Genomic DNA, 26951 nt, shown 5'->3' with positions numbered 1-26951 from the left:
GGCGACACAGCAAGACTCTGTCTCAAAAAAAAAAAAAAAGAAAGAAAGAAAGAAAGATAACTTCAACAGGAAAGTAAATCTAGTCAGCTTCCTCTCAATTATGCTGATGGAGCAAAATGACGGCAGCACAAAAAAATTCAACCAGTGGAGAATCCATAGACCAATATCATTAAGTTTTGAGACATGTATTATTATTTTGCAGCAAAATTGTCTTCCAGATTCTATCTGGCTCAAGCTATGTACACATAAAGGATGACAGGTATCTAATGTAGGGCTTCATGAAGCTCAGCTGTAATGCAGACACCTGGCCAGGCCAGGAAGTTCCCCTTACCTGGCACAGTCCTGGGTGCCTGCCTAGATGGCTCTTGCAGTTCCCCTTCCTGATGCTGGTGGAAAGCAGGGCTACAGAGAGGTCTCGACCCAAGGCTGCCCCAGCCAGGTCAGAATTGGACTGGGCACGAGTGGGTTTCCCATTTTTCAGCCTTGCATCCACAGCCTGGAAGGGCTATTCACAGCCACCTGCTCCGTGTACTCTCACTTGGCAATTACTTGCATTGACCTAGGGACTAGACTCCTACTACCTAGCAAGGGCAAAATGTGGAAAAAGGGAAGCTTGACAAAGATGGGGGAGGCCCTGGAGAGATGGGACATTGGCAGCCGCGCCATCTACCAGGTCACTGGCTCCTATGAACTCCAATGCACCGTTGCAGGGGAAACCATGAGCAAAGGGAGCAAAGTACTCTGACCCTTGCTTAAATAAATGAGGTTGGAGGGAGGGGGTTTAAAACCAGAAGAGGTGGCGGGCGCGGTGGCTCACGCCTATAATCCCAGCACTTTGGGAGGCCGAGGCGGGTGGATCACCTGAGATCAGGAGTTTAAGACTAGCCTGGCCAACATGGTGAAACCCCGTCTCTACTAAAAATACAAAAATTAGCCAGGCGTGGTGGCAGGCGCCTGTAATCCCAGCTACCCGGGAGGCTGAGGCAGAGAATTGCTTGAACCCGGGAGGTGGAAGTTGCAGTGAGCCGAGATCGCGCCACTGCACTCCAAACTGAGTGACAGAGCTAGTCTCCGTCTCAAACAAAACAAAACAAAACAAAAACAAAACTAGAAGAGGAAAACCACTCTGGTCTGGGAAACCTTGGTACCAAATTTCCTTTGGGACTTTCCCAAAGCCATCTTCCTTCTCACCTCACCGTCTCTTCCTAACCCCACTGCACCTCCCCACTCGGGGCATGGTCCACAAGTCATTTCAACCTCTCCCACTCTCATGCCCTAATTCCTCCCCACAGCCAGATTACCCTTTTCTCTATGTGCCCCCATCACCTTGCTTCAGAGTCTGGCCCCTAATTCCATTTTCCATTTTTCTTTTCCCATTCCACTAGTCTCCCTTCCCAAGGGGTACTTCCTGCCCTAAGCTCGCCTACAGGCACCTACTATGGGCCAGCCACTTAATACTGACTACTCCTCTCACGCCCCCGGGACACATCCTCCACCCCGCCTGAGCTGCAGGAGATCCTCCTATACCTTTAACCAACCTCCACGTGCGTGTTAACGGCGGTGACAGCATTTCCTTGTCTCTCTGCTCCCGCCCCCAAAGGCGCTACCCATTGGTCGCTGGGTTTCTCTGTTCTCGCTCTAATTGGCCTTGCTACCGAAAAGCTCCAACCAATGACCTCTCCATGTCTGTCTCCCTCCTCCGATCCTGGAAACTCATTGGCTCCGAGGATTTAGGACCTGTTAGCTTGGTTGGACGACTAGCAAATCCTTCCTTCCCCGGGGTAGAAGTCCAGGGTGGGAAATTGGTTCCGAACTCAAAGGAACCCAGCGCCGGGCCACAGCCGGGTCACGTGGCCGGCGGCCCCCATGACGTGCCGGCTGCGGGGCGTCACAGCGACGTTCGGGCGACCTGCCGAGTGGCCAGGCTACCTCCGTCACCTGCGTGGTCGCAGTGCTGCCATGGACCTGGGACCCATGCGCAAGAGTTACCGCGGGGACCGAGAGGTGCCGCCGCCAGGGCCAGGCCTCCTGCAGGGGCGGGGGAAAAGGGGTCCCCGGAGTCATCTACAGCGGGGCGGGGAGTAGGAGGAGCCCCTCCGGGCTTCTGGGGCCACCCGGTGGGGCAAGGAGGTTTGGGGATCACCCCCAGTGGGAAAAGGGGGCTTCAAAGACATCCCACCGGGGGAGGAGTTCCGGGAAAACGCAAATGAAATGGGTTCAAAAGGCAGCCTTTCGTAATGGGTGAGAGCTCGAACTTTGGAGCCTGCCTGGGCTGGAATCCTTAGTGTCTCTGGGCCTCAGTTTCCTCATCTGGGAAGTGATAGTACCTGCCTTACGGGGATGTTATGGTCTTAAATGTTTGTAAAGTGCTTAGAACCCTGCTTACTCGACAGGTAGCAAGGTCAGATAACTTGCTCAGGCCCACAGCTAGTGATGGATGAATCAGGGTTTCATGTGATGGATGTCAGGACAGTGCTGGGCCTCCCTCAAGGGCGGGGGAAGAATGGTTCTCGGAGTCATCTACTAGGGGGAGGGGAGTAGGAGGAACCAGCCTCTCAGGGCTTCTGGGGCCACCCCCTGGGGCAAGGAGGTTTGGGGGTCACCCAAACCTCAGGTAGGAGGAGAGGAGAAAGCTCTTAGCTTACTGCCTTCAGTACTTTCTGCTGACCACTGGGAAGTTCTTTTCCTTTTCCCTTCTCAGGAGGGGAACCAAGAGAACCTTTTAGGAGTTGGGGTCCAGGGCCCTGGTTGCCAAATCTGGTTGCATGTGGTCATTTCTAGAAATGCTTGTTTAAAATGCAGTTTTTCCAGCCTGGGCAACATAGTGAGACCCTGTCTCTACAAAAAAATAAAATTAGTCGAGCATATAAGTAAATAAAAATGCAGTTTTTGATTAAGCCTCAGACCTGCTGAATGAGAAATTATGGGGGTGGAGCCCAGAGAGTTTTTTTTTATGCTCCCCAGGTGATTCTGATGCAGAGACAGTTTTGATTACCCATGACATGAAAACCCTGATTTATCCATCACTAGCTGTGGGACAGCAAGTTGTCTGACCTTTTTATGCCTGTTTCCTCACCTGTAAAATGGGGCACAGATTCTTCTTACTGCGTACTATTTTTTATTTTAAGGTCACTGTCATGAGGACTAAATGAGTTGATATTTGAAAAATGATTAGAACAGTGCCAGGTACCTAGTAAGCACTATATATGTTTATTAAATGGAATAAATCTCCCTTCCTAGGCATTTGAGGAGACTCATCTGACCTCCCTTGACCCACTGAAACAGTTTGCTGCCTGGTTTGAGGAGGCTGTTCAGTGTCCTGACATAGGGGAAGCAAATGCCATGTGTCTGGCTACCTGTACCAGGTGGGCATGGCCGTGGGCCCCTCTTTGGGTGGATACATATGAACTAGGAAGCTTATGAAGCTCTCAACTCTGGATGCCAACTTTATGGTTCCAGCTCTGTTATTAATGTGCTGTGTGGCTTTAGATGAGATGCTTGTCCTCTCTGGGACTGTGTCCTTACCTATAAACCAAAGACCAGAACACAAAATTATATTTCAGTGATAAAAATGCAATGCCTTAGACTGGGCGCGGTGGCTCACACCTGTAATCCCAGCACTTTCGGAGGCCCAGGCGGGTGGATCATGAGGTCAGGAGATCGAGACCATCCTGGCTAACACGGTGAAACCCCGTCTCTACTGAAAATACAAAAAATTAGCCGGGTGGGTAGTCCCAGCTACTCGGGAGGCTGAGGCAGAAGAATGGCGTGAACCCAGGAGGTGGAGATTGCAGTGAGCCAAGATCGTGCCACTGCGCTGCAGCCTGGGGGACAGAGCGTGAGACTCCATCTCAAAAAAAAAAAAAAAAAAAAAAATGCAGTAGCTTGTTCATCTCTGCCCTTGATATATCCACAAGCAACCCCTTGCCTCCCTCATCTCCCCATCTACCCAAGCCTCGTCTGTCATTCAGGAGCTACTTCTGGTGAAGCTCTGTCTCTTTCTCGAAATCTAGCACAGTACTTGACTATATCATTCCTTTGACAGTCATATGCCCTTTGAGACATCACTTGTATTAGCCTATTATTCAATTCTCCTTGCTAAAGTGTAAGGCCTTGAAGCCAGCGCTCTTGTACTGTGCGAGTGGATATTTCCCAGACCTCTGAGCAGAGGAGCTGATCTCGTAGCACCACTGTGATCCCGAAGCATTGGATGATTGCATTATTGTTAGTCCCTGCCCTTAGGGTCTTATGAGTTTACTAGGGATGTCTTAACAAAATACTGTAGACTGGACAGCTTAAACCACGGGAGTTTATTTCCTTATAGTTCTGGTGGCTAGAAGTCCAAGATCAAGGTGCCATCAGGGGTGGTTTCTGGTGAGGCCTCTGCTTGGGGTTTGCAGACAGCTGCTTTTTGCCATGTCCTCATACTGCCTTTCCTGTGTGTGTTGTGGGGGGCAAGGGAGGTGGTTCTAAAGTGCCTCTTCTCTTACAGTGACACCAGTCCTATTGGATTAGGGCCCCACCCCATGACCTTATTATTTAACCTTAATTACCTCCATAAGGTCCCTGTCTCCAAATACAGTCACATTGAGGTTTAAGGCTTTAACACAGCGGTTTTGGGTGACACTATTCAGTCCATAACAGGGCCCTAGGCTGTGGTGTCATACCTCTAGGACAAACCCCCAGGAGCACATGGGAGGGGGCCCCAGCCTAACAGCCCAGTAAAGGAGGTACAGCTGGAGGGGGTGCTGAGACATCTTTTGGGGAGAGGGACTGTAGCCAGAACATTGAAGCAGGCTCTGACCACAGTGCTCTGCTGTTTGCTCCTAGAGATGGAAAACCCTCTGCTCGCATGTTGCTACTGAAGGGCTTTGGGAAAGATGGCTTCCGCTTCTTCACTAACTTCGAGAGTCGAAAAGGAAAAGAGCTGGTGTGTGAAAAGAGCTGGTAATCTTTCCCAGGGCCTGTGGGATTTGGCCCTTTCCTCCTCAGTCACCTTCTCATGCTACCCCACCCCTCAGTCTACTTGCTCTCTCTCTGCAGGTGCCCTCCTGCCATGAGGCCTTGGCACTTGCTGTGCTCTTTGCCATAAATGAATGAATGCACTTTCTAACCAACCTCACCCCATCAGCCATCACCTGTTCCTTCAGATCTCAGCCCACATGTTACCTCCTCAGGAAGGCCTTCCTTGACTCTGACTCAGACTCAGCCCCTCATGTTGTTTGCTGCCATTATAACTTGCAACTTTCCTTTTTATCATTTTCTTCAGTTTGTAACTAAGCTTTTATTTGGGTGATTATGTAACTGATATTTGTCTCCTCTGCTGAACAGTAAGCTCTGCAGGAGTGGAGGATGCTGTGTTTTATCTCTGCTGTATCCCCCACATGTCTCCTGTTGTCAGACCCAGAGTAAGCACTTCGTGTGCATTCAATGAATGAATCCAAAGTGAGTAAACCTCCCTGAGTCCATGCCAGCCAAACATGCATTTCTCAAGACTCGCAAATCTGTGGGTGAGAGAAATCACCCAGTCTCACTTTGGAGTCTGACTGGCTTAAACTTAGCTCCACCACTTACTGCAGGAACTTGGGCATGTGACTTAGCCTGTCTCCGTATCTGTGACAATAGGCCTACTTTTGAGGGTTTAAATGAGCTCATACAGTGGATGCATCTGCTGTGGGCCTGCACACTACAGCTCTCCTGCCTTTTCCCTGCATGCCGGAGGCCTCCTCTCCCTATCCTGATGACTGGCTGTGGATTCTCTTTTACTTCTAGGACTCGAATCCCTTTGCTTCCCTTGTCTTCTACTGGGAGCCACTTAACCGTCAGGTGAGTGAATTTTCCCAGGACAGCCTGGGATGGGCTGGGTTGGCAGGGCCTGAGTTTATGGCTAAGTCTAGTGAAGGTCCCCAGACTGGGCAAACATCCCAGCTGGGCACTCTGCCTCTATAATAGCCCTCAGTTAGCTGGAGCCAAGAGTGGTGGGACAGCCAATAGAATAGAGAGGAATAGGGCCTGTGCTGGTAGGGAGGGCAGGTGGCATTGAACGCCATTCACCCAGAGCCATCCTTGAGCAGGTGCGTGTGGAAGGCCCTGTGAAGAAGCTGCCGGAGGAGGAGGCTGAGTGCTACTTCCACTCCCGCCCCAAGAGCAGCCAGATTGGGGCTGTGGTCAGCCACCAGAGTTCTGTGATCCCTGATCGGGAGGTGAGTGGGGCTCCACTGTAGTCCTCCAGGTGGCGGAGGCTTTGGCTTATCCCCAGAAGCTGTCCCCAGGAGATGCCAGGTTCCTCTCTCCAGCCCAGTGAAAACAATGAAAAGGGCAGTGAGAAGGGAAATAGGGGTAGGGAGAGGGAAAATAGGCCTCCTCTGTCCATCTGGCCATCCCGTTGACTGTGTGCTCCTGGAAGGCAGAGGCCAGTCTGCTCTGCTCACCAGTGTCCCCAGCACATATCCCCAGGAAGTCCTTGTTAATGAATCATTGACTGGGCCTGGCCCTTCTTCTAACTCCTTCCCCTGGACAGTATCTGAGAAAGAAAAATGAGGAACTGGAACAGCTCTACGAGGATCAAGAGGTGCCCAAGCCAAAATCCTGGTGAGTGACATCTGGTAGTCATCTAGAAAGGCACACCAGGCCCCTGTGTTTACTTGAAGCCACCTGCCTGGGGAATCACAGATCTCCTCCTCCCTGGCCACCCTCATCAGATACATCCCAGCAACTTCCTTCAAGAGGCCCTGGGATGAGGGGTGAGGGTGGGAGAGTGACCTGGCTAGGAAAATCCACAGAGCACTGAAACCTCTGCTTCTCCTTATAGGGGTGGCTATGTCCTGTACCCTCAGGTGATGGAGTTCTGGCAAGGTCAAACCAACCGCCTGCATGACCGGATAGTCTTTCGGCGGGGCCTGCCCACAGGAGATTCCCCTTTGGGGCCCATGACCCACCGCGGGGAGGAAGACTGGCTCTATGAGAGACTTGCACCTTAACTCTGGGACCTGCCGGGCCAGAGTGCAGCTAGGGCTGGGTGTCAAGAGAGGGTGTGGGATTGGGACTCAGGCCCTTCTTTGTAAGCTCAACCCATTTCCCTCCCTACCCTTTATATTGAGGACTCTTCAGAGCTCATGCTCTAAGTTCTTTGTACTCAGTTGGTTTTCAGTTAGCTGGTCAAGTATAGTGTAATGGTGGTGTAGAGAATCACAAATGGAAAATCATTCCATAATTATTTTTTTGACCCTGCCTATGATTGATTAGGATAGCTCCCTCTAGGGGTAGCAACCGGTGTGACTCCGTTTCTGGTGACAGGGAGGGCCCCAGCAGCCCTGTCTGTTACCATGTGAGTCATACTGGCCAAAGCTTAGTGCCAGCATATTCACCTGAGCCAACGTGGCCAATCAGATTGTTTTGTCAGAATTTGAAATTTGAACTGGAGGGATCCAGAACCTTGGGAGTCATTGAAGCCAAGTCATTCATGGCAGCCAGGAAACAACAGGAACCAACAGCCTCTGCCTGCTGCTATTTCAACTCCCAGGATCCCTCCCTCCCAGGTCTGGGCCGTGCAGTTCCTCCCCCTGCCTTGAAACACCCCACTATCTGTAAAGTCTCTCTCTCTCTCTCTCTATTTTTTTTTAACTTAATCTAGCTAGAATATATTTCTGTTGGTTACAACTTAACTCATTTATGGATAGGATTTTTTTTTTTTTTTTTTAGACGGAGCCTCACTCTGTCGCCCAGGCTGGAGTGCAGTGGCATGATCTTGGCTCACTGCAACCTCTGCCTCCCGGGTTCAAGCGATTCTCCTGCCTCAGCCTCCTGAGTAGCTGGGACTACAGGCACCCACCACACCCAGCTAATTTTTGTATTTTTAGTAGAGACGGGGTTTCACCATGTTGGCCAGGATGGTCTCCATCTCTTGACCTTATGATTCACCCACCTCAGCCTCCCAAAGTGCTGGGATTACAAACATGAGCCACCGTGCCCAGCCAGGATAGTATATTTTTATAGCACTTCCCCTACTGATTGCTGCCTTCTCTGTGGCTCCAAGGAACCTGTAGAGTTACAGGGAAGTTACAGGGAAGCAGGTTTCATCTCAATAGTGGGAGAGATTTCAAACAGTCAGACCTGCCTAAGAAGGAGTGGGCTGTCACTAGGAAATTTTATTCCCAGTCAGTCAGGGATTTTGTAGAAGAGCTTCATGTGCTGGTACCAATCGGACAGGAAGATTTTAATCAGCTTTACTATCTATGTTTGTTTATGGAAATTGTGTGTATATATACATACATTTTCCAAAAAGAAAAATTAAATGATTATAGATATAATGTTTTTCAGACTATTCACATATCTGCTTTCCTTACTCCCCATCTCTGCTGATTATTCCTAGATCATTGGCTTTTCACCCACACTGGAATTACCTGGGGAGCTTTAAAAACCCTGATGCCTGGGTCCCACCCTCAGAGATGATTGAACCAGCCTGGCCAGCATGGCAAAACTCTGTCTCTGCCAAGATATGAGTGCAGCCTGGGCACTGGGAAATTTAAAAGCTCCCCAGAGAATTCTGTGCAGCCAAGGTTGAGACCTCCTGGTCTAGAGCTTTGCTGTACTCAGTGTGGTCCACAAGCCAGGAGCATCTGCATCACTTGGCAGCCCCTTAGAGATTCAGACTCCAGACCCACTGAATCTGACCCTGCATTTTCACTAGATCCCAGGTGACCAGCTGCACTAGACTCAACCTCTAAACCATGACCTCCCACCCTCACAGTCTGTGGTCCTTTAGTGACCCTCAGCTGAGTCACTGTGTTTGTTCTCGTTGAGCACAAGCCTGCTTACCAGGGACAGACTGGATGAGCAAGCAACCTGCTGGCTATGGAGAGGAGCCAAGCCGGGTAAATATTTGCCGTGACTAAGCCAGGATCAGAGAACTGACTGTTTCTTGCACTGGCTGGCATTGAGCTTGCCACTCTGTGAACTGTGCTTCCTTCCCCTGCATGGACCTGTTATCAGTCACTGTTATCCGCAGGGCTCCTCCAACGGCAGCCCTCTCCTTGTTTATCCCCCTTAAGCCTGCGTGCAGGAAGGCACATTAACCCTGTGGCCCCCTGCAGGCAGGAGGGTGTCGGGTGCCCTTACCTACCTTGCCCTTTTTCTTGTACCGTAGGCTGTGCCATTTATGAGTACGTGTATGTGTGTCTGTGTGTGTGTCTAGAAGTGCTGCACCCACCTTGTATTATTGGAGGTTGTGTATCCCCCCCAGCTTTGAGCCTGGTCTCAGATGTTCCTTTTCTGTTCTCTGTCCAGCCGTTACTGCCCCCAGTCTGTAATAAAAGCCTGTCAGCCGTGCATTTTATTGATGTTCAACCCGGCCTGGTCTCTCTCAACCCCCAAGGCGGGGACTTGGGAAATTTAAGCGACTTTCCTGCCCCCTCACTTCTCCCCACCATGTAGGCAGTACGTCCAGCAGGGGGAGCCCTCCTCCCAGTGTCGGCCCCTTCCGGGCGGTGAAAGCCACTTCTAGCCGGCCTCCCCTGCCTCCCTCTTCATCCGCTTGGGTCGCGTCCCAGTGAAACTGTGGTCGATAACCCATAGCCTCTCCCGGTTCCCGCACATATTTGCGCTCTCGGTTCCTCCTCCTCGCCTGTTCTCATGAAAACTTGCAGCTGCCTCACTCTGCTTCCCTGGGCAGCCAGATCTCCCTTTGGCTTCTAGTACCTACCCCATATCTATCTGGTACCCCAGCTTAGAAACATAGATAGACTTTACCTAGAAGATGGAGCCGGGGTCAGCATGCAAGGGGCAGAGGGGCTGTGGATACTCTAACCCAGAGGGGTAATGGTGATACTGGAGGAGCTGGCAGTACAGTGCCAGTATTATCTAGAGCCTTAGGTTGGTGGCCCAGGGCCCATCCTTATCTCCCACCTCAGGGAAACCGAGAATGGGCGGATGTGGGAGATGCCTGTAGTCTAGGGTCTTAAGGGACACTCAGCTTCAAAACTGGTTGGCTTTATCCAACTGCTTCCAGAGTTTGTCCAGTTCCCTCGAATGATGCTCACCTCCCAGGATGCTAAGACCCAGAGGTTGCTCCCTTCCCTCCCAAATTCCCCTTCCGCAGAAGATGTCTGTGCTTTTCTTTGTTCCGAGCTGCAGTTTCCTGTTCCCGTAGCAGATGAGAATCAAGAGTGGAAGGTGGCTGTGTGGGACAGTGGTCACATGTACAAGCCAGCTCTGGCTTCAGTGCCAGCTGTACCACTGCCAGTGCCTGGCCCCCGGGGTGAGTGATTTAACCTCTAAGCCTCAGCCAACTTGTCTGAAAAATGGGGATAATGACAGTATCTGTCTCAGGCGATGATAGGATTAAATGAACAAGCTTAGGGAGAACTTGTTCTAGGGGCCGCCTGCTGTAAGCACCCTCTAAATGTTAGCTATTAACCGCAGGGCTGCGGTGTGGGGAAAGTCTGAGCTCCTCTGTGGAGGTCTCATGGATTGAGTAGTTGGTGAGACCCTAGGAAGTTCTGTGTAGTGGGAAGGGGTAGTGGAAAGAGGCCTTGGGAAAGGCAGCACCCCTAAGCCTGCCTTCCATCCCTCCAGCTCCTGGTCTCCCTTACTCATCATTTGAGGTCCCCCTGGGCTGGGTGAGGCACCTAACAAAGGCTCCCTTGTATAGGTCTGTTTGTTTCAGTAATAAATTCCCTGAGCAACAGCTCCTGGGGTGGGGTGGCCCAGCAGCCTGCCAGGAGCTGACCTGGAAGCTACAGGACCACATTGTTTAGTGACCACCTTGGTCTCTCCCTGTGTTTCTACCACGAGCTCCAGAGATTTGGCCAACGTTTTTTTAATTCCCAGCTCTTATGGCTTCAGAAAGAGCTGGACCTAGCCTCATAAGATGACAGCTTTCTCTTCTTTCTTATTTATTTATTTTTATTTATTTATTTTTTGAGATAGAGTCTCACTCTGTCGTCCAGGCAGGAGTGCAGTGACGCAATCTCGGCTCACTGCAAGCTCCACCTCCCAGGTTCACGCCATTCTCCTGCCTCAGCCTTCCCGAGTAGCTGGGACTACAGGTGCCCACCACCACGCCTGGCTAATTTTTTTGTATTTTTGTAGAGACGGGGTTTCACTGTGTTAGCCAGGATAGTCTCCATCTCCTGAGCTCATGATCCACCCACCTCGGCCTCCCAAAGTACTGGGATTACAGGCATGAGCCACTGTGCCTGGCATATTTATTTATTTTTGAGATGGAATTTCGCTCTTGTTGCCCAGGCTGGAGTGCAAATGGTGCGATCTCGGCTCACCGCAACCTCAGCCTCCCAGGTTCAAGCGATTCTCCTGCCTCAGCCTCCCAAGTAGCTGGGATTACAGGCATGCACCACTACGCTCGGCTAATTTTGTATTTTTAGTAGAGTATTTTTAGTAGAGATGGGGTTTCTCCATGTTGCCCAGGCTGGTCTTGAACTCCCAACCTCAGGTGATCCACCCACCTCAGCCTCCCAAAGTGCTGGGATTACAGGCATGAGCCACCGCACCCGGCCTCTCTTTCTTATTTATTAAAAGACTTTTTTTTTTTTTTTTTTTGAGACGGAGTCTCGCTCTGTCACCCAGGCTGGAGTGCGGTGGCCGGACCTCTGCTCACTGCAAGCTCCGCCTCCTGGGTTTACGCCATTCTCCTGCCTCAGCCTCCCGAGTAGCTGGGACTACAGGCGCTCGCCACCTCGCCCGGCTAGTTTTTTGTATTTTTTTTTAGTAGAGACGGGGTTTCACCGTGTTAGCCAGGATGGTCTCGATCTCCTGACCTCGTGATCCGCCCGTCTCGGCCTCCCAAAGTGCTGGGATTACAGGCTTGAGCCACCGCGCCCGGCCAACATTTTTTTTTTTTCTGGAGATAAGATCTAGTTCTGTCACCCAGGTTGTAGCGCAGTGCTACAATCATAGCTCACTGTAGTCTTGAACTCCTGGACTCGAGCAATCCTCCCACCTCAGCCTTCCAGGTAGATAGGACTACAGGCATGTGCCAGCACAGTCAGCTCCTTTTTGTTTGTTGGTTGGTTTCTTTTTTTAGACATGGGGTCTCACTATGTTGCCTAGGCTAGTCCAAACTCCTGGGCTTAAGCAATCCTCCCACCTCAGCCTCCCAAAGTGCTAGGATTACAGGCCTGAGCCACCATACCCACCTTCTCCTTTTTCTTAAACCAAAGCTGTAGGGTATGGTGGAGTTCCTTATAAAGTAAGGGGGAAGGAAGCCAGTATTAAACTGAGTGCTTACTATGGGGCCTCTCATAGGCCACTTAATACTGACAGTCCCTATGTGATCGGTATTATTTCAGCCCCCTTTTACAGAAGAGGGAACCCAGGCTCAGAGTACAAGCAGATGTTCCCAAGGTCACCCAGCTACTAAGGGGTAGAGCCAGAGTTTGAATCTGAATCCCAAACCAAACCACTGACTCTTTGGGGTCAATCACCAAAGGTCTGCCCTACTCTCTTAGAGCACCTGATGGCCTCTCTGTTAACCGGAGAGAACCGACCACTGACGTGTAACTAGCTCCTTCTGCTCCCCCATCCCCATACTAAGGCTAGTTTGATGGTAAAAATTAGTGACCCAGTTCCTATATTGTCACACCTGGCAACCCTTCCTGAAGCTTGAAAGGAACAGTTTGAGCACAAAGGTCCACTTTACTTACATGAAGGAAGATAAAGGCATGAGAAACAGTCATCTCAATAAATGCAAGACATGAGGATAAAAGAGGTTCTCTGCTTTTCCAGCATTGTTATTACAAAGAGAGAAACCTACAATTAGTTTGTTAAAATTCAAGGCTCCAGGACTCATCTCTGGAGCTGATACGTCTTAAATACTATTACAGTAGGGGAGGGAGAGGAGACAATTCCCCATCCACTCCCCCAATTTGGCCCGTGTAGCTTCCCTTCGAGGGTGTGTGACTTGCCACCTGCACAAGTCATGGCCAAAACAGGAGCCAAAAGGCCAAACTACCATCAATCTAGTCTTCTACAGCACCCTAACAGAGTGCCAGTGTCCTCTGCCCCCTCCACACTTGAGGGCAAAGTTCCAGGAAGTTTACTGCCGGTGTTAGGAGGTAAGCTCAAGTTCAGTGTCTCTGCCTCTGGCTCCACAGAAACCAGCCCCTATCACGTGGCTTCTGGAAAATGTGCCCTCCTCAGGATTGGTCCAGGGAGTACTCACGGGTAGAGAACGTAAAGGGAGGAGCAGTTCAAACTTGACCTTGACCCTGTGTCCAGTGATGAGGTGAAGTCTGTCTGGCTCACTCCATTCTCTGCCATGCCCACCTCTCTGCTTGGCCCTGCCATTGCTTCAAGGAGGGCTGTTCCTCTTGGGTGAGAGTTTTCACCCTTGAACTAGAGTGCCTTTATATGTGGTCGGGGGGAGGGTGGGAGGACCCTGGGATCTCCCAGGCCTTACAAAAGTGGAGGCACATAAATACAAACCTAAAAACCAGCCATTTCCTGCCAGCAGGTATCAACTACCCCCACGGCTTCAGCTATGGCCAAAGAGGCCAGCGTGGCAAAGTCCTATCTCAGATCTGGCTGATGGCAGGGAGCCAGGAGGTGTTAGCACCCTCCTCAGCCCTTCACTTTGATGACCGTCCTTCCTCGTGATCATCAAAAAGGTTAGGGTTCTCTGCCAGCGTGGCTCTCACTTTCTTCTTCTCCTTGAAGCGTCCCGAGTTGGAGACCTTGACGTGCTTGCCCTTTGTACTCTTGTCCACGATCTTCTCCAGGCGGGTGTTAAAGTCGCTGTTGGGGCCTCCAGCGTCAGGCCTTGGGGGTTCTGCGCCTCCCTCTGTTTGGGCATAGGTGTCAGGGATCTCATACAGCACCTTGGGAGTGGATTTCTTTTTCCGGAGGAAAGTCAGCTTCCACCAACCAATTTCAGTCGTCATGGCGCTCCCTAAGCCGAGGGTGGGGCTTTCTGCTGGAGCAGGGTCGGGGAGACAAAGGGGTCAGTGGGAAAAGGGGGTGGGTGCCTTTGGACCAGCGTGCTGTAGACTCCTAATCATGGGCTGTTTTAAGAATTAAAGAAAGGGCTGGGCGCGGTTCCTCATACCTATAATCCCAGCACTTTGGGAGGCCAAGGCAGGTGGATCACCTGAGGCCAGGAGTTCAAGACCAGTCTGGCCAATGTGGTGAAATCCCGTCTCTACTAAAAATTAGCTGGGCGTGGTGGCACACACCTGTAATCCCAGCTACTCGGGAGGCTGAGGCAGGAGAACCACTTGAACCCGGGAGGCAGAGGTTGCCGTGAGCTGAGATCGCACCACTGCACTCCAGCCTGGGTGACAGAGCGAGACTTGTCTTAAAGAAAAAAAAAAGAAGAAGAAGAATTAAAGAAAGAATTTAAGGTAGGGCTGAATAAACCCAAGACTGAAATCAATAGGGGTGACACAATGCTTTTGGAGAGTGTGAGACAAGAAAAGGGTCAAAGTCAAGGTCAAGACAGGGAAGTCACCCGCCAGACAGAGAGGCAGTGGGATAGGCACACACCATTGCCCTGCAGGGTTGTCGGGAGCTTTGAGATAATTCCTGCCAGGCCCCTCAGGGCCATAGGCAGGTGGACAGCTTGCCCGAGTCACACAGCATCCAGGCCTTTGATGTTTTTCCCGAACTTCCCACTACACCACCAGACCCTGCAGCCAGGTGTGGGCAGACCATTGACTGGTAGCATAGGGAGAGAAACGCCCTGTGCATTTTTCTTGGAATTCATTACAAAATTAAATATAATTAGTGACATTTCAAGCAATTTGAACTTCCCAGTGGTGCCCAGCAGGGCTAAAGTAGCTGCTGGGCTGTTCCTAAGGCAGGAGTCAGAGCCTCAGGCTGGGAGTGGGAAGTCCTGGGGGCTGTCCTAGCCTCATGACCTCTGGCAAGCTACCACCTCTCTGGGCCTCCATCTCCTCACCCATCCCATCCAGCCCTAGTATTTAGCTCTACTGTTAGTCCCTGCCCACAGAGGTACCCATGCATTGCAAAGTAAAACTTAGGATAATGGGAATAATTACTAAGGGATGGTTCCCTTTCCCCACCAAGCTTCCACAAGGACAGGAGTTGGAAGGGGAGCTAAAAAGGCAGAAAGCAATTAGAAGGATCCCAGAAGTACAGGGAGACATGGTCATCACGGGTTGTACCTTTCAGGGTGGGGCTTGGGGCTGAAATCCAGGCTTCTCCACTCACAGGCCATGTGCCCTGCCATGGAGCTGCCTTCCCTGGGGGCCTCACCTTTGACTAATTTCCACAAAGGTGCTGTCTGAGCTAGCAGAACTTCTGGGAGAGAAGGTTGCCTGGACATCATTGATAGCTGGGGTATGTAAGATAGAAGGAGATGACAGTCTGCTAGATGAAGGAAGATCAATGACAGAACAGGTAGAGGAACGGTGATGACTGGCGAGGTCAGTGGTCTGGTTCTCGGGACGCCTAGCTGCCGGCTGTGAAAGCTCCCAGGAAGGAAGGCGCAGCTGGTATACACCAGAAAGCTAGAGGGTATCACCTCCTTTTAAAAACTGGAGGGGTGTTCACTGCATTTTTATAGTGACTTTTTTTTTTTTTTTTTTTTTTTTTGAGACAGAGTCTTGCTCTGTTGCCCAGGCTGGAGTAAAATAGCATGATCTCGGCTCACCGCAACCTCCGCCTCCCAGGTTCAAGCGACTCTCCTGCTTCAGCCTCCCAAGTAGTTGGGATTACAGGCATGCACCACCACGCCTAGCTAATTTTGTATTTTTAGTAGAGACGGGGTTTCTCCATGTTGGTCAGGCTGGTCTCAAACTCCTGACCTCAGGTGATCCGCCTGCCTCAGTCTCCCAAAGTGTTGGGATTACAGGCGTGAGCCACCGTGCCCAGCCCAATAGTGCCTTTCTTTGTGTAGGAGTAGAGGATTTCTCTTCTCTAGTTTTCTGATTTCTGGAATTTCCGTAATTAGTATAGATTATTTAAGGGTTGGGGGGCATATCAAATTTAGGAAAGAGGAGAGCATGATGTGGGCCTAGGCTTTACAATGAGCTGAATGCCTGCATCCATACCCCTCGTGCTCTGGTGTCCTGATCCTCCATGTCCCCACCCCCTCCCTCAGAGCACACAGTCGGTGGGTTCCTTCCAACACCTCTCTGTCTGGGAAGCCGCTCCCACATTGCCAGCTCTGTCCCTTTAGCTGGGCTCAAGTAGCAAGAGAAGCTGAGGGGAGATCTTGTGCAGCTCATGCTCAGAAAGTGAAGGAGCGGTGAGAGGGGCTTGATAAATACTTCCAGGGCACCCTGGAGAGGTGAGCGCACCTAGGGACAGCCTGAGAGGTTTGCTTTGGCAGCTTGCCCCACCTGGGCTTAGCACAGCCTTGTACAGAACTTAGTGTTCCAGAATGGGTTTCTGGAAGGAGGTGGGGGAGAGCAGAGAAGGAGGAACAGGGCAGTTGCTTGGCCTGTGGATGCCCCAGTCACTGCCTTGTCTGGAATGAGGCCCACAGCCCCACCACTGCCCATTTGGGGCTACCAAGGAACTTGGGGAATGGAAGAACAGAAGATCCAGCTCCTGAGACTGTCATAACCACCAGATTTTCTAGCTCCGGAGAGAAAAGGGCTTCTGCCTGTGCCCGTTAAAATTCACCTGTTTTAACAGGAATTTCAAGTTGGCAAACCTGGGGCTTAACTCTCCTTGGCGTAAAGGGAGCCACAGATCACGAGGAACTTGTCAGCAAGCTGTAGAGATGGGAACAGCCCTTATGCCCTGCCCTGGGGCCTCCATCAAAGCATCAGCTCTGATGCCCTTGCATTCTGGCCTTGTACTCTGGTCTCTCTAGAATACTCTGCCAGAGGCCAGGTGCAGTGGCTCAAACTATAATCCTAGCACTTTGGGAGGCTGAGGCAGGAGGATTGCTTAAGGCCAGGAGTTTAAGACTAGCCTGACCAACTTGGGGAAACCTCATCTCTACTAAAAATACAAAAACACAAAAAATTAGGCGGATGTCGTGTCGTGTGCCTGTAGTCCCAACTACTCGGTAGGCTGAGGCACGAGATTCCCTTGAACTCAGGAGGCAGAGGTTGCAGTGAGCTGAGATTATGCCACTGCATTCCAGCCTGGGTGACAGAGTGAGACTCTGTCTCAAAAAACAAACAACAAAAAAAGAGAATACTGTTTTTGCCAGGCCTTCCTGTCTGTTCTGCCCAGGAGGACATGTGGGCACCAGTAAGCAGGTGTTTGCCCCATTAGGCAAGCCGGACTTATGGAAATCTGAGTTTGCAAAACAGAAAAATTAGCAGACTATTCTTTGTTTTACAAAATAACCCAGCTGTAGGATCCTGTAAATAGTCATCATAAAAAATAGTGTAAAATCTGATTTGCTTTAAAAACAAGCAAACAAAAAAGGTGATGTGATATCCAAACTTCCCAGATTCTCAAAGTTGCAAAGAACAAGATACCTACAACCGCGTGCCCGTGCCTCATCACAGAGGGCTGAAAGGGGTTGGGGGAGTAGGGGCAGGTAGCTTGGGACTTCAAACAGACCCAGCATTTGGTGACACATGGTGGGCCCTGCAGTTCGCTCGTGCAGGTTCCTGAGCTGGCCAAGCTAAGGGCTGGGCCCTTGCCCTGGGGCCTTGCAATCCAGGGATGATGGAAATCAGCCCCTGAGGATGCCAGCTTCACCTCTGCTGTTTGCACAGCTTTGGGGCCATGAAGGGCCTCATGGGACAGCCTGCCACCCCCGGTCTTTGGTGGCCAGTGCTATAGCATGCACATGGGTGTCCCAGGACAGGCCCCTCCATCCCAGCTGGGTTCAGTGAGCTGCTCTGAAGGGCTTTGCCCAGACTGAGCCAGGCCCCTCCTGAGCTGGGTCAAGTTAACCATTGACTGGGGCAGAGGTGGAGGGGCAGGGGGACAGATAGGGGAAGCAAGTCAGCTAATATGTTGTAAGACAAAAACCCAGAACTCCCTCCCCCATCCCTCTGCAGGGCCCCAATGGCACTTAGGGGGCCTGCAGGATGAGACGGGGGTACCCCGGATAGGAATGGGGAGATGTTCCTACCAGACAGCTGGAAAAATGCTCCAGACTGGGGGGTCAGAGGGGTGGGCTCCAGTTCAGCAAGAGTTAACAGAAAACTACTCAGCAGTTGCTCTCTTGGAGGCCTGGATTGACTCCAAGAGGCAGTGGGATGAGTCCTGAGTGGAGACCAGGTTAGAGGCCTGGGTTCCTCTTTCCCGCTGGGCTTGTCAGCCATGGAGGCAGAACTGGGTGCCCTGACTGGAGTCTGTGCCTTGGTTTCCCCACCCACCACCCCTCTGCCTGTACCTGTAATCCTGACTGCTCCAGGCTGGAGGTGAGACCTTTCCTAGAGAAGCAGTTGAGTGTAGGAGCTGCCTGGGAGGGTGAGACTCGGGGAGGAAGGGTTGCCTCCGGGGTGCTGTATCAGGCAAGGCTCAGCCAGGAGAGGTGGGTAGGAGCAGCTGCACGTCAGGTGCAAGAGAAACAGGTGCAGGAGCTGGTACCTGCTCTGCTGCAGCTCCTGGAGTCAAGGTGAACCTGAAACCCAGCCCCTCCCGGCTAAGTAAACAGAAGCAGAGGCTGGCTCAGGCTGATGAATATTCATTATGCCAGAAATCCAATCCCAGCACCCCTGCATCCACCCAGAAGCCAGGGTCCTCCAGGGACCGCCACGCAGGAGGAGGGAATCCCAAGGGAGATCTGGGGTCAGGGAGCACAGGAGGCTGTCTCTCCGTTTCCCCACTCTTGGGTGTCTGGTTGCACTCCCCAGCTATAGCCAAGGTCACCCCACCCATTTCATCTTCTGAGGAGGCTCAGACCCCTCTGCAGTATGGACCACCACCTGGATGTTGCCCAGGGCGCAACCAGGAAAGAGTTAAGGGCTGCTGCTTCCATTGGCAGGCTGGGTAGGACGGGGTGCACCCCAGCTTCCTTTGAACTCCCTGAGTCGAAACCAGTCCCTGGTTAAACTGGTTGGCAGACCGGTTCCCAGGCTGTCCCTCCCCTGCCTGAAGCCACAAAGTGGGGACTGGGTTGGGGGCTGTGGCTTCCTCCTGACCTGAAGAGCCCCTCCTCAAAATCTTCCTAGGGAGAAAAAAACGGGCACCAGCCTCTCCTCGGGCCAGGCTCTCCAGACCCACCACAACCTCAAACACCGTCATTCCTCTCCCACTTTGCTTGGAGGTGGGCTTCAAGGCCCTTGAGATCTTATGCAGAATTCCATGTTTGTGGGCAGAGGGGCATTGCTTCTTCTGCATAGATTATACTTTTATCAGACTCTCAAAGAGACCTGTGACAGTCTCCCCATTAGCAAAGTGCCACTGGCTTCAACTCCTCCCAGATGTCCAGCAGCCTATTGAAAGGCCTTCCTGGGTATTATGAAGTTGGCAAAAGCTGGAGCAAGTTCTCAAGGAAAGGAGAGATGGGTCCCTAGTGAGGCTGGAAGAGAAGGAAAGGCAAGAAGGCAGGGGATGGGCACATGGTTGGGGACAAGGGTAGAGTGTGTGCGCACAGGGGCCATTGTCCTCACTGATCTGCAGTCTCACTCCCCCTGCAAACCCACCATTGGCCAAGCCTGTGTGCAGCCCTCAGCCGGGGCTGCTCTTGGCAGATGGCTCCGTGCTTGGGGAGCGTTGTTTTGCAGCCACCCGGAAGTGGCCTGTCCTGTTTGCGCCGGCATTCTCTCCCCTCGGATGGGCATCTCTGGAGAGTGGAAAACGTCTGCTGCATACTCAGTGTCTCTGCCACTTCCTGGGCCCAGTGCTACCAGCTTAGGTGCCCAATTCACCCACCAGCTACCTTCCTCCATGTACCAGAGGTGTGCGTGTCAGGCAGAGTGAGGCACGGGTAGAGAAAAAGCATAAAATCCCCCTTTCCCTGGCTCTCCCTCTAAGTTACATTTGAAATCTCAGCTTACGAACTCTTAAAGCTGTCCCCCATCTCCAATCCTGCTTCTACTCACTCCAGCTTCTGATGGCCTCTTGGGTTTGTATTCTCCTCCATCTGAAATAGCCCCCTTTCCCTTAAAGAGTCCTTGGGTAGACAGTCCTCCAAAGCCTCCCCACAGCCCACAGCAGAACCCGCTTGGCCTGGCTCTCCTAGGACGGGGCCTCTGCAGCCTCCTTTCGTGCCCACCCACCCCTGCCAACCCTCCCCGAACACTAGGCCCTTCTCTGCCTGCCTTTGTAGGCACGAGGCTGCCTTAGAAGGGTGAGATTAGGAGTGCTGGGTGTGTTCTTGGGTGACAATGTCTTCCCATCGCCTGTGCGACCTAAGATAAACTCCTATTCATCCCTCAAAACCTGAATTAATGATCACACCTCCCACCCCACCAGGAGTTTTCTTGTTTCCCCTTCTGTGTTCCTATAGAACCTGCTCATATACTTCTATTTAACACGATATATATACCATGATTGATTTCCACTTATAGACTTTTTAGCTCTTAGATTCCAGAATTATGTGTCACTGATCCAGACCTGACATATAGTAGGTACTTATGCAAGCTTGAAAACACAAATGAGAAACAGAAACATTGTTTTTACCCAAAGAAACTGGTAATGTAGCCCCTTGTTTTGTCCCACGCTCCCTGGGGCAGGTAAACGTGCAGGAAAACCCATTTATTTGCCTTCTTGTGGTTCCAGCTACAGCTGACTTGCTGTCATGTCATCATCTCCCTGGGGGTTGATTGGAATTGAAGGATATAATTTTGCAAGGTCCCCTGCCTCTAGTGCAAAGTACACACAGCTGTCCCAGAAAGGTGCCCACAGCTTCCTAGATCTGTCACTTTCTATAAAAGCCTGGTCCACTCAGAGTGGATATCTGGTTCAGAAGACAAAAACTCCTTCCAGCTCAGGTGTTGGGAAGAGACCAGAAGGTTAGTGGGATGGGCTTTGGTCTGGGGGACAGTAACTCAGAGTCAGTTCCCCGCTCCCCCTCCATAGAGGAAAGGACTTGCCCTGGAGGCACTCATTCCCCGTGCCTCTCTGATGTCTGAGCCCAGGGGAGCAGATTCTTGTTCTCTTAACCCCACACTGAAGAAGGAGCCCCCATAAGTGCCATGGCAGGCTCACCTGTGGCTCTCCCTTCCCAAGCACCACCAGGACCAGGTGCAGGTATGAGGCCCTAGCGCATTACCAGGGAGGGGCCAGCCTGGGGCGCAACCTCTGGCCTTAAGGGCATTTATTTCTGGGAGGAGCAGGACTGGGAGGAGAGTTTGAGATAAGACTGTGAGCTACAAATATAACTCCTCACGTACAGGCCACTTTATTGCTTTTTTTTTTTTTTTTTTTTTTTGAGACGGAGTCTCGCTCTGTCGCCCAGGCTGGAGTGCAGTGGCCGGATCTCCGCTCACTGCAAGCTCCGCCTCCCGGGTTTACGCCATTCTCCCGCCTCAGCCTCCTGAGTAGCTGGGACTACAGGCGCCCGCCACCTCGCCCGGCTAGTTTTTTTTTTTGTACTTCTTTTTAGTAGAGATGGGGTTTCACCGTGTTAGCCAGGATGGTCTCGATCTCCTGACCTCGTGATCCGCCCGTCTCGGCCTCCCAAAGTGCTGGGATTACAGGCGTGAGCCACCGCACCCGGCCCACTTTATTGCTTTATAAAAATTTTCACCTTTGGCCAGGCACACTGGCTCATGCCTGTAATCCCAGCACTTTGGGAGACTGAGGCAGGTGGATCACCTGAGGTTGGAAGTTCGAGACCAACCTGACCAACATGGAGAAACCCCGTCTCTACTAAAAATACAAAATTAGCCAGGCATGGTGGCGCATGCATGTAATCCCAGCTACTCGGGAGGCTGAGGCAGGAGAATCGCTTCAACCTGGAAGGTGAGGCTGAGATTGCGCCATTGCACTCCAGCCTGGGTAACAAGAGTGAAACTCTGTCTCAAAAAAAAGAAAAAAAAAAATTCACTTTTAAGCACACCTTCCTAAAACTAGGTTTAAGTGTAACATGCCATATACATGCAGTGTGCACGTTTTCAGAAATGTGTTCTCATTGAGTAAAGCAAGTTAAATTCACCTAAGGGAGCCCCAAAGACCTTGGTGCCCTTTTGGGGTGCACAGCCATGGGGCCCCATTGAATTACAAATCCAATCAGCCTGGCATATCCATCCCATTTTACTGACCTCTGCCCAGCAAGTAGATCTAGGCTTCAGGGATATTTCTTCCCCAAAACAGGGAGAAGAGAGGTGCTGCCATTATCCTCAGTGTTCCCCCTTCTCTGGAAGGCCAGGAGATTGGAGATCCTGGGGGTGTCCAGCCTGGTCGAGGTGACAAGTGGGGCAAAACCAAAGATCAGTCTCTGGCGGGCTATACCAGGTGCCGTGGGGAGGCGGGGCAGGCAGAAGCTGCATTCTGATCTGAGGTGGGTGGTGGGGCTGCCATTGGAGGGGGCTCTCTCTTGTTTTCATGCGAGGCGTTCCCTTCAAGGAGATCTCAGCAGGGAGTCGGGGTGTGAGCAGCCAATATTAGGGGGACTGTGTTCCAGGCACTCTTCCAAATGTTCCATAGGTGTGAAATTTTGATCCCCACAGCCGCCCCTTAAGGTGGATTCTCTAACCCAGTACACCCATTTGCATCCCCTCAGCAATTTTCCTGTTGATGTTTGCATTTGTTTCCTGTAGCTACCATGAGTTACCATGAACTCCATGGCTTGAAACAACAGAAATGGATTCTTCTGACCTATCCAGTAAGGCAGAAGTCAGAAATGAGTTTAACTGGTCAAGACCAAGGAGTTGCCAGTGCTGTGATCCCTCTGGAGGCTCCAGGGAGAACCTGTCCTTGATTGCTCCAAGCTCCTGGTGACTGCAGGCACTCCTGGGCTTGTGGCCACATCACTCCAATCTCTGCCTCCTTTGTTTTCACTTCTGTGGGTTTGGCTAAACTCCCTCCACCTCTCTCTTATAAGGATACTTGGGATGGCATTTAGGGTCCACCCCGATGATCCAGGATTCTCTCATCTCAAGATGTTTAACATAATCACGTGTGTAAAGAGTCTTTTTCCAAATAAGGTCACACTCATAGCTTCTGGAGATTTGACATGGTTATCTTTGCAGGGATCATTTTTCAGCCTTCCACATTCTTCATTCAGATCACCTCTCTGTATTGTCAGACGTAAGTGTGCTTCCCACATCCTTTTTCAGGGAAGGACTTGCTGCCGGGTCACAGAAGTGTGGTCAGCAGTTGGCCATCAGCTCCTTCAAGGTCTGTCTCAGCAATAGAAAGTCAACTTGCCCGAGGGCTACCATTCTGGGGCAGTGCACTTCTAGAAATATAAAGCCCAGCCATTTCAGCCCCATGAAGGACATTCTCGGGGCAATATTCACTCAGAGGCCCCCACCACATTGACTGAAGCTTTGCTGGGCCTGCAGTGCAGTTGAATTTCTGCCTCTGCCCAGTCCTGCTTCCATCTGGTTCCTCTCACAGGAAATGATTCCTTATAAACATCTTGCCCCCCCAAACACCACCTACTTCTGTAGAATGCAACCCATGACACAGACATTTCCATTTTTGCCAGTATGATGGAAGTGAAGTGGTCTTCCTCATGTTATTTATTTGTTCATTTATTTAGAGATGGAGTCTCGCTCTGTTTCCCAGGCTGGAGTGCAGTGGTGCCATCGTGGCTCACTGCAACCTTCACCTCCCAGGTTCAAGCGATTCTCCCACCTCAGCCTCCTAAGTACCTGGACTTACAGGTGTGCACCACTACACCCAGCTAATTTTTGCATTTTTAGTAGAGATGGGGTTTCACCATGTTGGACAAGTTGGTCTGGAACTCCTGAACTAAAGTGATCCACCCACCTCGGCCTCCCAAAGTGCTGGGATTACAGGTGTGCACCATTGCACCTGGCCCGTGTCCTTTATATTAGCATTTCCCTAGTGTACTGGATTTAATAGTGTCCCCGAAAATTCACATTCACTCAGAACCCCAGAATGTGACCTGCATTGGAAATAAGGTTTCCAGATGTGGTTTTCAGATGTAGTCATCCTGGGTTAGTGTAGGTCCTAAGGCTGAGGAGCAGTGTTCTTACAGGAAGAATGTCATGTGACAATGGAGACCATGTGACAATGGAGGTACCTGCAAGCCAAGGACACCAGGGCCTGCCAGCAGCCACAGAAGCCAGGAAAGAGGCACAGCATCTCCTCTGCAAGGAACCAACCATGCTGACACCTGGATTTCAGACTTCAAGCCTCCAGAACTGTGACAGAGTAAATTTCTTTCTTTCTTTTTTTTTGCAGGGGTGGGGGGAACGGAGTCTTGCTCTGTCGCCCAGGCTGGAGTGCACTGGTGTGATCTCGGCTCACTGCACCCTCCACCTCCCGGGGTTCACGCCATTCTCCTGCCTCAGCCTCCTGAGTAGCTGGGACTACAGGTGCCCGCCACCACGCCCAGCTAATTTTTTTTTTTTTTTTTTTTTTTTTTTTTTTTTTGAGACGGAGTCTCGCTCTGTCACCCAGGCTGGAGTGCAGTGGCCAGATCTCAGCTCACTGCAAGCTCCGCCTCCCGGGTTCACGCCATTCTCCTGCCTCAGCCTCCCGAGTAGCTGGGACTACAGGCGCCTGCCACCTCGCCCGGCTAAGTTTTTGTATTTTTAGTAGAGACGGGGGTTTCACTGTGTTACCCAGGATGGTCTCGATCTCCTGACCTCGTGATCCGCCCGTCTCGGCCTCCCAAAGTGCTGGGATTACAGGCTTGAGCCACCGCGCCCGGCCAATTTTTTGTATTTTTAGTAGAGACAGGGTTTCACTGTGTTAGCCAGAATGGTCTCGATCTCCTGACCTCAGGTGATCCACCCGCCTCAGCCTCCCAAAGTGCTGGGATTACAGGCGTAAGCCACTGTGCCAGCCCTGTGAGAGAGTAAATTTCTATGTTTTAAGCCACCCAATTTGTGATGATTTGTTACAACAGCTCTGGGAAACTAGACACCTTGTTTCTAGTAAGGTTGGACATCTTTTCATATATTTATTGATCATGTTCTCTGAAATGATCTTTCCTTCCTTCTTCCCTTCCTTCCTTCCTCTCTCTGTCTTTCTTTCTTTTTTTTTTTTTTTTTTTTTTTTTTGAGGCAGAGTCTCGCTCTGTCGCCCAGGCTGGAGTGCAGTGGCGCGATCTCGGCTCACTGCAAGCTCCGCCTCCCGGGTTCCCGCCATTCTCCTGCCTCAGCCTCCCGAGTAGCTGGGACTACAGGCGCCGCCACCACGCCCGGCTAATTTTTTTGTATTTTTAGTGGAGACGGGGTTTCATTGTGTTAGCCAGGCTGGTCTCGATCTCCTGACCTCGTGATCCGCCCGTCTCGGCCTCCCAAAGTGCTGGGATTACAGGCTTGAGCCACCGCGCCCGGCCTTTTTTTTTTTTTTTTTTTTCTGAGTCAGGGTCTCACTATGTTGTCCAGGTTGGTTTCAAACTCCTGGACTCAAGTGATCCTCCTGCTTCCACCTCCCCAAATGCTGGGATTACAAGCGTGAGCTACCATGCCCAGCCAAAATGATCATTTTTTTCAATGTAGAAAAACTTCTCCATCTCATCACATGAGAGTTGTCTTTCTAGTATCCGCTGACTTAAAAAAAAATCAGTGTATTTATGGATCCCTGGCCCCTTTGCATAATTCTATTTATTTATTTATTTATTTATTTATTTATTATTTTTATACACAGGGTCTCCCTCTGTCACCCAGACTGGAATACAGTTGCACAGTCATAGCTCACTGATGCCTCAAACTCCTTGGCTCAAGCGATCTTTCCACCTTTGCATAATTCTACAGCTTTCCAGGGACCTGCTTGCCCATTGGTTGGGAATCCTAACCTACGGGATTACATTTCAACCCTTTATGATGGACCTGAAGGTTCTTCAAGATCTCTCTTTGCCCATCTCTTCAACCTAATTTCTCTCCACTCATCCCATAAACATCCATGTTCCCATAATAAACTTCTTCCTTCTGGAACAGCCATTCTCTCACCTCTGGGCTTTGTCCTTGCTTTTCCTTTTCCCCAGAATGACACCTGTCATTTCCCTTCCTCTTTTCTCTCCTCTCCCTTCTATTACAATTCATGCCATCCTGCAAGACTCAGCTCAAGTGTTACTTCTCCTAAGAATCTGCTCTGGTGGTGTTCTGTCCTTCTCCCTTGCCTTTTCCCATGCTGAGTTGGGTACTCCTTCTCCTTCTTTCTGTTCCCTTAGCACTCTGAGCATCTCTGAGTGGACCTCTTATTTGCTTTATTATTATTATTTTTTTTTGAGACTGGGTTTTGCTCTTGTTGCCTAGGCTGGAGTGCAATGGCATGATCTCGGCTCACCACAACCTCCACCTCCCAGGTTCAAGCGAATCTCCTGCCTCAGCCTCCCTAGTAGCTGGGATTACAGGCATGTGCCACCACGCCTGGCTAATTTTGTATTTTTAGTAGAGACAGGGTTTCTCCATGTTTTTCAGGCTGGTCTCGAACTCCTGACCTCAGGTGATCTGCCTGCCTTGGCCTCCCAAAGTGCTGGGATTACAGGTGCCTCTTATTTGCTTTGTATAGATTTTCTGAGCACCTTCTATGCATGAGCACAGTACTCTCACACTCTGTGATGACACACTCTGGAGATGCTGTCATGGGATTTGGAAAGTGGCGGGCCCCTCACTCAACATACTGCTACTTTCTTTGAGGCCTAGGACTGTGTCTTCGTGATAAGGTGCTCAGGGTGCATAACGTTGAACTCCATGGGAAAAGAGGCAAATGGATGGGTGGTTTGGTAGTGTCCTTGGTTTTCCTTCTCTTAGCAGATTAGATTCCCACTCCCTTCCATGATAAGTGTGATGAAATAATGAAGTACAGTGGCATCCTTAGGAGGTGACACACAGGACCCATTTCATGAAGCCACCCAGGGAGTTCTTTTTCCCAGAAGACTAACAAAGGTGGAGGGATGAGGTGGCCAGGAGGGCATGGGTGGCCAGGGTTAAGGGTGCAATGAGTGGCCCCAGAGCATGACCCAGGTG

At 51.0% G+C, this 26951-nt stretch overlaps 4 protein-coding genes across 5 annotated transcripts in view; 1 reads left to right on the top strand and 3 right to left on the bottom strand.

Annotated features, from left to right (window-relative positions):
- Window positions 1-23431, bottom strand: part of MRPL10 (mitochondrial ribosomal protein L10) — a 142327-nt gene extending 118896 nt beyond the window's left edge. Inside the window, exon 1 of the mRNA XM_050762838.1 lies at window positions 23428-23431. The gene's annotated coding sequence lies outside the window, so the exon portion shown is untranslated. The remainder of the gene's footprint in view (window positions 1-23427) is intronic.
- Window positions 1-26951, bottom strand: part of SCRN2 (secernin 2) — a 142094-nt gene that overhangs the window by 105145 nt on the left and 9998 nt on the right. The window lies entirely within an intron of this gene.
- PNPO (pyridoxamine 5'-phosphate oxidase) lies at window positions 1715-9334 on the top strand. Its single transcript, XM_050762874.1, has 7 exons — window positions 1715-2004; window positions 3241-3365; window positions 4831-4930; window positions 5773-5826; window positions 6075-6203; window positions 6521-6591; window positions 6812-9334. Exons 1-7 carry the CDS (start codon window positions 1867-1869, stop codon window positions 6978-6980), a joined length of 786 nt encoding a protein of 261 aa, XP_050618831.1. The 5' UTR covers window positions 1715-1866; the 3' UTR covers window positions 6981-9334.
- Window positions 12632-18726, bottom strand: PRR15L (proline rich 15 like). Of its 2 annotated transcripts, none has more exons than XM_050762995.1 (2): window positions 18284-18726; window positions 12632-13927 (listed from the first exon to the last, which is right to left on the bottom strand). In XM_050762995.1, the coding sequence occupies exon 2, from the start codon at window positions 13893-13895 to the stop codon at window positions 13584-13586; it is 312 nt and encodes a 103-aa protein (XP_050618952.1). In that variant the 5' UTR covers window positions 13896-13927; window positions 18284-18726; the 3' UTR covers window positions 12632-13583. The 2 variants fall into 2 exon arrangements, with proteins under 2 accessions (XP_050618952.1, XP_050618951.1); XM_050762994.1 differs by having other exon boundaries at window positions 12632-13924.

The sequence above is a fragment of the Macaca thibetana genome, chromosome 16 (assembly GCF_024542745.1).
Source record: "Macaca thibetana thibetana isolate TM-01 chromosome 16, ASM2454274v1, whole genome shotgun sequence".
Lineage (NCBI taxonomy): Eukaryota > Metazoa > Chordata > Mammalia > Primates > Cercopithecidae > Macaca > Macaca thibetana.
The sequence above is the reverse complement of the archived record's forward strand: the minus strand, read 5'-3'. Positions and strand labels throughout refer to the sequence as shown.